The sequence below is a fragment of the Coregonus lavaretus genome, assembly GCF_964263955.1.
Source record: "Coregonus lavaretus genome assembly, chromosome: 11".
Lineage (NCBI taxonomy): Eukaryota > Metazoa > Chordata > Actinopteri > Salmoniformes > Salmonidae > Coregonus > Coregonus lavaretus.
This window is the reverse complement of record NC_139998.1, coordinates 50557431-50567756: the sequence shown is the minus strand read 5'-3', so window position 1 is coordinate 50567756 and position 10326 is coordinate 50557431. Positions and strand designations below refer to the sequence as shown.

General features: G+C 42.0%; 1 protein-coding gene across 2 annotated transcripts in view; it reads right to left on the bottom strand.

Annotated features, from left to right (window-relative positions):
- Window positions 1–2976: 2976 nt before the first annotated feature.
- The window catches only part of LOC311137316 (choline transporter-like protein 5-B), a 73406-nt gene continuing 66056 nt past the window's right edge, over window positions 2977–10326 (bottom strand). The window contains exons 16-22 of one of the 2 annotated variants that reach the window (XM_084171753.1): window positions 9359–9453; window positions 9149–9252; window positions 8898–8971; window positions 8677–8747; window positions 8332–8420; window positions 7606–7690; window positions 2977–4685 (exon numbers count right to left, since the gene is read on the bottom strand). In XM_084171753.1, the coding sequence (XP_084027879.1) occupies window positions 4462–4685; window positions 7606–7690; window positions 8332–8420; window positions 8677–8747; window positions 8898–8971; window positions 9149–9252; window positions 9359–9453 (742 nt within the window). In that variant the 3' untranslated portion in view covers window positions 2977–4461. Of the gene's footprint in view, window positions 4686–5181; window positions 6899–7605; window positions 7691–8331; window positions 8421–8676; window positions 8748–8897; window positions 8972–9148; window positions 9253–9358; window positions 9454–10326 lie in introns of those variants that run through there. The other variant, XM_084171752.1, reaches the window with a different exon arrangement.

Sequence of the window (10326 nt, the reverse complement as noted above, 5' to 3'; positions counted from 1 at the left end):
TTCTTTTGTCATCTCATCTGGTACAATGGGTCATACAGTTAAGATAGCCATAAATAGCTTATTGGCATCATTGCATTGAAGTGGGATGTTAATTCATGGCAACATAGGGTGACAAGAAAGCATTGCAGTGTGAGCCTGTCATAATCCATTCAAAATGTTATCTGATTAAAAACCAAAGACTGTTTTAAGTGAAACATAGGCATTGGTCGAAAGCCGAAAAAGAAAGGAAATGTACATGACCCCTACAATGCGTACTTCACCCATGCTCTACCAAGGTTTTCCGGCACACAGCTTTGACCTACTACAGAAGCTATGTTGGTCTATTGTACTTCCAACAATGTGTAGGCCGGTTGCTGAGGATTCTAACCTTCTCAAACAACCTCATTCATACTCTTAGAGGGGGTGCCCCGACATAATGTTATATGTACCGCATACAAGGTAATGTATTGCATTCTCCCCAACCCACACTAAGACATTACCCCATTCCATTACCTTCTCAAGCTTTTTTGTATTATATTAAAGCAAACTTTGCTCCATACTTACAACACCATCAGGCTTGATTGAGTGATCTGTTTTGTCTTGCAGTAACATGGTGCCTGCCTGTATTTCCTTAAACCTTTATTTTAACAATACATGTCATTTTTTTAAAAATATGACAGTGTATATATGACAGTACCAGTCAAAGGTTTGGACACACCTACTCATTCAAGGGCTGTTCTTTATTTTTACTATTTTCTACATTGTAGAATAATAGTGAAGACATCAAAACTATGAAATAACACACGTGGAATCTTGTCGTAACCAAAAAAGTGTTAAACAAATCGAGACAATCGAGAAAGCTCTGTGGAAAAATACACAAAATAATCTCTAACTATTTACATGAAAATGTACTTTAAAGTTTAGTGAAGAAAGGCCTAGTACTACATTATCTGTAAACAATAGTGAGTTATTATATACAATTTACAATCAAATGTACATTCATTTTGGTAACTCATTATACAAACACTGACAAAATGACAAACTGCTGAAAACCCCCAGTAAAATACAAAGTCATTAAACAAGTAGGTAGCTGGTGGCAGGTAGCTTAGTGGGTAAGAGCATTGTGTCAGTAACCGAAAGGTCGCTGGTTCTAATCCCCAAACTGACTAGGTGAAAAATCTGTCTATGTGCCCTTAAGCAAGGCACTTAACCCTAATTGCTCCTGTAAGTCGCTCCAGAGCGTCTGCTAAATGATGTAAGTACAAAACACTTTTAAGAATACACATTTACAAATCTGACATTGGATAGGGGCTTTAAAATCCTTTAGCTACAAATGTTCTTAGTAATGCTGTACACAGCTGTCCAACTCCGGTCAGAGCACACATCTGTGGCTGGTCTACAGTGTCTGTGGCTGGACTTTCCACTGTTCTCTCCTCCATGGTAGCAAGACGAGCGCACAAGTACACGTCACACTCCCTGTCCCTTGCCACTCAACAATGCCCAACGAAACCAAAGGCTCTTTTAAGAGACCCCTAATTACATTTGACATTTTAGTCATTTAGCAGACGCTCTTATCCAGAGCGACTTACAGTTAGTGAGTGCATACATTTTTTCATACTGGCCCCCCGTGGGAAACGAACCCACAACCCTGGCGTTGCAAGCGCCATGCTCTACCAACTGAGCTACACGGGGCCAATAAGCACACACCGTGCGTGCGTGTGTGCGCAGGGAAAGGGGTGTCAAAAAATATAAACTAAAGTTAATGGTCAAATTATCCCTCTGGTAGGCGAACCCTGGACCTTCAAATCCCAGAGTGGTGACACTAACCATTACGCTACGAACCCTATTATACATGCATTAACTTGACACTCTATTTTAATGGACAGTCTGGTGATGACAGCACGTGTTCATCATTCCAAACTGTTTTTGTTCATTTACTCAATACAGATTGAACGTTTAATCCTCGTTTGGTAAAAAAAAATCAAATCGTGTTTATCAGATAGCTAAACAAGTTAGCAAGCATGGCGTTTTTTTTTGATTGCGCACAGGTCGCGCAAGCAAGCAATGATCATTATGATGTTGCAACCCGCACCCCTGCTACCTTTTACTTGTGGATGGCGACTTCAAGTTTTTGGGAACACATTGACAAGAAGAAAATTGCATTGACAGAGGAAGCGTACTGAATGAATGCATAAGGTAAGGGCTAGAATTTGCTCTGGATCTTATAGCGGTGACTTGTCTGTCTGGTGTGTGCATGTATTATAAATTAGCAGCATGGATGTTTCCCAAACTTCCCAAAGTTTGGTATCTAACTGGCTATAATAGCAGCCAAGGATGTTCGCTAGCTTATTTGTTTGTATTCTGATTACACGCAAGTGTCCAGGTCAGCAGTTTACACAGATGACTTCAGCCATATGAAAAACCTTCCATAGCAAAATATACCTATATACCTAGCTAGCTAGCTAGCTACCTTCCGTTTGCTTCTCATCCAACCGGTGTAAGCTAGCTAGCTACAGTTACTAGCCTTCTACTAGCTAGCTGCTACTGTTGCGCAGCAACCGAGTTGCTAGACCCAGTTTTAGAACTTTGAGATTTGTCTGAAAATATGCTAGCATTGTCAGAAATGCTACAAAAAGGTAGCACCGTTTTTTTTATTGGGCAGATATCTGCACGTGAGAGCGATAAATTGTGAATTTAATACAAGCTGTAGCACCTACAAACTTACTCAGTCCAAATGGATCTAAGTCTAACGGTCACCTTATGGAAGCTGTAGCCTCGTTTTAGTTCGACGTCTAGAATAATTGTCTGATGACCCAAATGCCAACGACCCTGTCAAAAATCCGGTAGAGTGGTTCTCGGTAACGGCCGGACGGCTCATGACAAGAGGTGAGGAGTGTGTTGTGTACCTCCAAGTCGATTTGCGAATTTTCATCGACATTGATGTCATATTGGCTTAGATATGATGGTAGGGAGATTAGAATTTAACATTATAATAATAATAATAATAAGCCATTTAGCAGACGCTTTTATCCAAAGCGACTTAGTCATGCGTGCATACATTTTTGTGTATGGGTGGTCCCGGGGATCGAACCCACTACCTTGGCGTTACAAGCGCCGTGCTCGACCAGCTGAGCTACAGAGGACCACATATCTTCAATCTGAGCCTAGAGGAAAGTCTTTGTCCTCAGGCCTGGAGGGAAACCAAAGTAATTCCGCTACCCAAGAGTGGTCTTTACTGGTTCTAACAGCAGACCTATCAGCTTGCTTCCAGCTCTTAGCAAACTGTTTGATTTTTTTTTTGTAAACAAATTAACAACAGACTTTCAGCATGCTTATAGAGAAGGGCACTCAACATTTCAATTGTAGGGCTATTACATACTCACAATTGGAAACGTTAGAGGGTTGAGACAGAGAAATTAGCACAATGGACAATGTATGGCAAATAGCTTTCTCAATATGAGAAAATAAAAGTTAGTGCTCCAAGGAGCTTGAAGAGCATAATTATACATGGGAACTATGGACATTTCATGTCCAGTATTAACCAGAGCAGCCGTTCAATCAGCTGACTTGGTGTAACCTCTTGGGAGTTTTCTGAATATTTCTAGTACCACCTTGTGGCTGGTTTGAGTCACTGCATACATAGTTACAAGTGCCTGCTGGGTAATATGTGGAGCAACATATTGTTATAAAAATATATACTTCATTGTTCACTCAAGTAAGTGCTGTACAGTACATTGGCAAAATCAACAATGTCTTGCAGTTGCCTTTAAACGCATGATTTGGCCACAGTTATGCTAACCATACTGTTGTCATTGGTATGACATTGTGCATTTAAAGACATGCTCTGGAACTTTGGCAACTACTAAGTATTTTTTAAACCTCCTGCTTTGGGCTGAATGTGTCAATCTGAATACATGCATAATATATGAGCCTAATTACTGTTTATGCTCAGTTATCCACAAAATCCCTAGTTTGACAGTTTTTCTGGAAGCTGTGCTGCGCCCTTTTCCCCCACGTGGGCCAGCCCCCTAGCAAGTGGAGTTCAACAAATGAGCTTCAGCCCCTCGCCATATGAGTGACTGTTAGCAAGAGGCTCATCATGCACCCACAGCAGAGCAGAGAGATAGCAATGACGTGGTGCACAAATCTGCACACGTGACGTAGTTCACAATTTTTATAATATAATAATATATGCCATTTATGATAATATATGCCATTTATATGCCAATTCTTTTGCGGACCACCTTTGGCTCGTGAACGCTACTTTCAGAACTACTGTCTAAAAAGTATACAAAAGTACCGGAGAATCTCTTTAAGGTGATGGTTTGTTAGTACATCAAGTACTGTATGGCAAGATATGAAAATTCCCATATTATTATGTCCAAAACGCATAATAACAATGGCATCAGGAGCAATATGGACCCGGATTAGTATTGTCCTCCATCTCTACTTGATCATGCACTGGTGTCTTCCCTATCACCTTCACCTTTCCTGCCTCTGTCTATCCGTACTCCTCCAGTCACCCTGTATCCGTTCCTCTCTTCTCCTCTGTCTATCCGTACTCCTCCAGTCACCCTGTATCCGTTCCTCTCTTCTCCTCTCTTCTCTCCTCCTCTTGTTGGTCTTCTTGTTGAGGTTGTGTCTCAGGATGCTGCTCATGTAGATTGAACTGGCTGCAGAGCCGTTGTTCACCTCCAGATCCACCACTGGGGACAGAAACACATAGCCAGTCACATACCACAGAAACTCTGTTGCGTACCCCCATGTGTTTAGAGAGTTGGGCCATTGCGGTTTCTGCATTTTGTTGCATTTACATGACACTACAACATTCTATGGCATCAGTGGCAGCGCCCCATTAACATTACATGGGGAATATTCAAATAACAGTATAGAATTAGAACAATATAAAACATTCTCAAACACAGTCATATACCCCAAACTCACTGTTATTGTAAATTCCTTCAAATCCATTTGAAATACCAAACCCAATGTTAGATACTTACCCTCAAATCACTGTTTCATAAAAGCCCTCTTGATCACAACCAAGCCACCTTTGATTTCCTCAAACCCACTGTTTGACAACAGGCCTACCCCAAAAACTATAATACCCCAAACCAACGGTCAACTTAAATGTCATCAACCCTTAAATAAGATATACAAATAAAATATACAAATTAGATATGAATTGCCTAGAAAATGTGCTATAATGAAACCATTCACATTTATTTCAAAAAAAGATTTCACATGTTCATGGAGTCATCGATACAAAAAGAGTTATCCTGTACAAAAACATTAAATATCCTGCAAACAGATGTGTGTTACAGTACCTAGTATTAAAAACAGCACTACTGCACGTCTGCACTATTCCATATAAAAATACCAAAAATGGCTTTAACATCCTTTTATAAACGGTATTTCAAAGGTTCTCAGCATAAAATCGTAAAACCACACAACAATAAATAGGAATATTTCTCCATGTAGAACTAGGCACATTTACTAGCAACTGCAGTCGGAATCCCTGAAAGGTGTCAGGGTCCATTCAAATCATTCACCATAAGCATAAAATGTGTTCAGAAGTCTTGACCTCCCTCAGCCTACATTAGAACTGTCACTTACAGTATATCCAGTGTAAAACCAATATCCAGTGTTCCACCTTACAGTGTAAAACCAAAACATCCTTCAAATGTCTGAATTTAGGAGTGTGTTCAGTTTATCTATCTGTAGCATTGCACGTTAAGTTTGGAGCAGTGTGCTTGTGCCCTGGACTCTGTAACAGTGTCTGTAACAGTGTCAATAAATATGGTGGACTAAAGGTGCCTCTTCAAACAATGTTAAGCCTAAACAGCCATTAAAATAATCATGCTAGACAGAAAAGTCACCTCAGGGTTATTTTCCCACATATGAGAGCGCCTAAAAATAGCTCTGGGGTGAAGTTTCCCCTAGGTACAGATCTAGGATCAGCTTCCCCTCCCCCAATCCTAACCTTAACCATGGTTGAGGAAAATGCTAAGCTGACCCAAGATCAGTGACGAAGGGCAACCTCACCGTACACATGACCTTACATTACAGTACATGGAACCATTGCACAAACACAGTAGTGTCACAAGGGGGCGACCTTGCCCTGCATCACCCCACAACTCCAGAATGTTATTTTTTTTACCATCTTCAAAAGTACACCAATTGCATCCGAAACACAGATCTCCTTCTGCAGTGTGTGTGCCTCTTGCAGTGTATGGGGCTAATGGCTGCTGCAGCGCTCTCTAAGTAAGGCAGAGGTCAGCAGAGTGTCGGCACGGCAGAGAAACGGACAGAAGCACGGTAGAGAAAAAAAGGCAAATATCAGAAGTATCAGCGGCGGTGAGAGGGAGGAAGTTGAATAGAGCTCCGCCTCTTTCTAAACCCCGCCCACATTCACCACCCTCTTGGGTCCTGCCAAGGCTTTCCTGGTCAGTCCTGGACCAGTCAGGTCACCTCCATTCATGAGTCCAGCCCAGCCATAAGGCCCTGATCTAGTATCCTCCAGACCACAATCACTCCCACACACAGACGGTGAATGGGTCAGTGCTTCAGTGTGTCAGCATTCTGGCTATCAGGAGACAGAGGTTCAGTGTGCTGGCCTATCAGGAGACAGAGGTTCAGTGTGTTGGCCTATCAGGAGACAGAGGTTCAGTGTTCTGGCATATCAGGAGGCAGAGGTTCAGTGTTCTGGCCTGTCAGGAGACAGAGGTTCAGTGTTCTGGCCTATCAGGAGAAAGAGGTTCAGTGTTGTGGCCTATCAGGGGAAAGAGGTTCAGTGTTGTGGCTTCTCAGGAGGCAGCGTAGAGCTTGGAGCCCCGCTCTCTGCGGAGGATCCTGTGCAGTTGAGGGGACATGTAGAAGGGCTTGAGGGGCGAGCCGTCGTTCCTCTCCAGGTCTTCACCTGAACCAGGACCAACGGAAGAGGAAGCATTGCCACAGAGGAGGAGGAGAAGAGGAGGAGGAGGAGACGAGGAGGCGGAGGAGGAGGAGGAGGAGAGGAGGAGGAGGAGACAAGGAGGGGGAGGAGGAGGATGAGAAGAGGAGGAGAGGAGGAGGAGGAGACAAGGAGGAGGAGGAGAAAATGTGTAGGTAGGAAAGCAGAGAGAGAAAGAGAGGAGTTAGAGTCAAACGATTTAGAAAGTCAAGCAGGGAAAGGAATTAGGAAAAAAAGTTGATATTGGTTTCAGTCAGCCAAAATGGTCAGTGCATTATAGCCATCTGGTTCAGTGATTAGTGTGCAGTGGAGGTAAGGTTTGACACATGTAATGCATAAAGCACAGGCCCTATACAATTCTAATATTTTCATAGTCTTCACTGCAAGAACATGCAATAGAAATGAAATGATTTAATTAGCAAAACAATGACAGTAGTGTAAAAAATAAATAATCACCCAGCGCAATAACCTTTTTCTGTCTTATGCACAAAAAAACATACATAGCTAATTATATAATAGAGAGTCACATGATGAAATAATGGAAAACCATTTAATTCGCTCACAAAGCTGCTGTCAGTTCCAACACAAACCCTGTAGTGTACTCACTGTGTATCATATAAACACCCTCACACCCCAGCCTGGGCTGTATTTAAAGAGATGAATGGTGTACTTACAGAAACAAAGGAATAAGGTGTCCACACACATAGCATAGACGTTGAAGAAGCCATGGGCGATCAGGTAGGATCCAAATATCACCGTCTGACAATGACAGAAGAGTCCAAGTCAGTAAGCACACTAAAGCTTACCATAGGCTTCCCAGTCGAAACAGTTTGCGCATATATTATCACTACATTTCATGACGTTTTTTATCTTTTTGGTCTTCGGTACGTTTTTTTTTCAGCTGTTCGTGCACACATTTTTTCTTGAGGCAAGTCGAAGTTAAGTTGATTGGTCAATAGTCAATAGTACTACTCCTAGTAGGAGTGGGAACATGAAGTGTTTGTTGTCATTCAACGAGAGATGACTAGTTTTCCTGCACATTTTTTCACTTCAGAAATACTGCACCAAACATCTTAGCTAGATGTACAATTGTGCGACTAAGACCTCCTCGGCAAAAACAAAAAAATGTATGACAGATTTCTTGATTTATCTTAGATTAATTCAGACTATTTTGAGGAAGTAAATATGGCTATGTTGTTGCTACGGTGGCTCAACAAGGGACGAACAATAGTAATATTGCAGTTTTTTTCAAGTTTTTCAAGCAAAGGTCTTTATGGAGTATGAGAGCACAGATGTCGCTTTGCCTAGCCGAACTCAGCTAGAAGCAAACAGAACCTACGTAGGTGGGCGCATTTATTAACAAGCAATGCTGACTCATATGATGTAAGTCTATTTCTTACCAGTAGGGGGACCCAGTAGTAATTTAGTGATGGCACCTCCTCTTGAATAAATGGAATCTTACGGGTGAAGAAGAAGAATGCTAGAACACCTGGGGGAAAAAAATCAGACACCTTAATAACAAAATAACAACTTGAGCATACACTGACAAATGTACAATTGGTGTAACATAGTATCTATGGACATTGTCTTTATAGAGAACGCATCTGTCGAGGGTTCTGGAGGACTATTTTCCCGTGTTTGTGTTGTTTGTTTAGTCTTGTTCATGCATTGAGTAATTTTAACTTCAGCCCTCGTAGTTAAACATACAACAGGGTTATCACCAGTGTGTGGGAAAGGGAACTCACCAACACTCCCTGAAATAAGCACTTTTCCCAAGAGGAGCAGAAAGTCTGTCACCTTATCCAGCACTGCCACCCTACAGAGGAGACAACTCATTGGAGGAGAAGCCCAGAGGCCCAGAGAGAAACAGTCACCACCCATGACAGACAGTCAGACAGACAGACAGACACAAAAACTGTCTGAGGGACAGACAATCAAACGATCCGATACAAAGACTTTGCCTTACCTTACTACGTTCCTCATCAGCAGGAAGAAAGCATCCTTGGCCGAAGTGCAGAAGCTCTTTCCATATATCGCAATCTAGGGTGAGAAATTCAAAAAGTAAGACCATGTTATTCACGATTCCAACACTTTCTGTGAGATGGTTATCAAATAGCCTGATCACAACAGTAATCGGTGTGCTAACTACTGAAATGACTCAAAGGTACTGGATGGATGGTTTTGAAAGATATTTTGACTGAAACTACCCAGACTCACCATGATGTAGGCATTCCTGTTCATGAACTTGATGAAATGTTCCAGGCACCAGAAGCAGCATTTGAGACAGCAAATCAGGAAGCGGGCAAAAGCATTGTGAGCACCTGAAAATACATGATGATCATCTTCATGAAAAGATGGCATATAAATATACAGTACTGTACATAAACATATAAAAGCCAGTGGGTTTAGTACGAGCAGAAAACCCACCTTTGAGTTTGTGATCCAGATACTCTAGAACGATGCGGAACATCTGCACTAAGGCCAGGATCAGAGAGCCAAACGCCAGAGAGCCTGTGTGGTACCTGGGAGATACATAATACACTGTATTACCAATTAAAAATATAGCTTATACATCCACTATACACACACACACACTTCCCCCTTCCCATCATTGGTGTAAACACCACAACACACTTAGGACCAGTTTCCTGGACACAGATTATGTCTAGTCCTGGACTTAAAGGCATGCTTAATGGAGAATCTGAAATAGCTTTATAGTGCAGTACTATGATTACTCTCCAAGCAAGATGTGCCATTATAAACTATATTGAACAAAAATACAAATGCAATATGCAACAATTTCAAAGATTTTACTGAGGAAATCAGTCAATTGAAATAAATAAATTAGGCCCTAATCTATGGATTTCACATGACTGGGAATACAGATATGCATCTGTTGGTCACAGATACCTTAAAAAAAGGCAGGGGCGTGGATCAGAAATCCAGTCAGTATTTGGTGTGAACACCATTTGCCTCATGCAGCGCGACACATCTCCTTCGCATAGAGTTGATCAGGCTGTTGATTGTGGCCTGTGGAATGTTATCCTACACCACTTCAATGGCTGTGTGAAGTCGCTGGATATTGGCGGGAACTGGAACACGCTGTCGTACACATCGATCCAGAGCATCCCAAACATGCTCAATGGGTGACATGTCTGGTGAGTATGCAGGGCATGGAAGAACTGGGACATTTTCAACTTCCAGGAATTGTGTACAGATCCGTGCGACATGGGGCAGTGCATTACCATGCTGAAACATGAGGTGATGGCGGCGGATGAATAGCACGATAATGGGCCTCAGGACCTCGTCACGGTATCTCTGTGCATTCAAATTGCCACCGATAAAATGCAATTGTGTTCGCTGTCTGTAGCTTATGCCTGCCCATACCATAACAC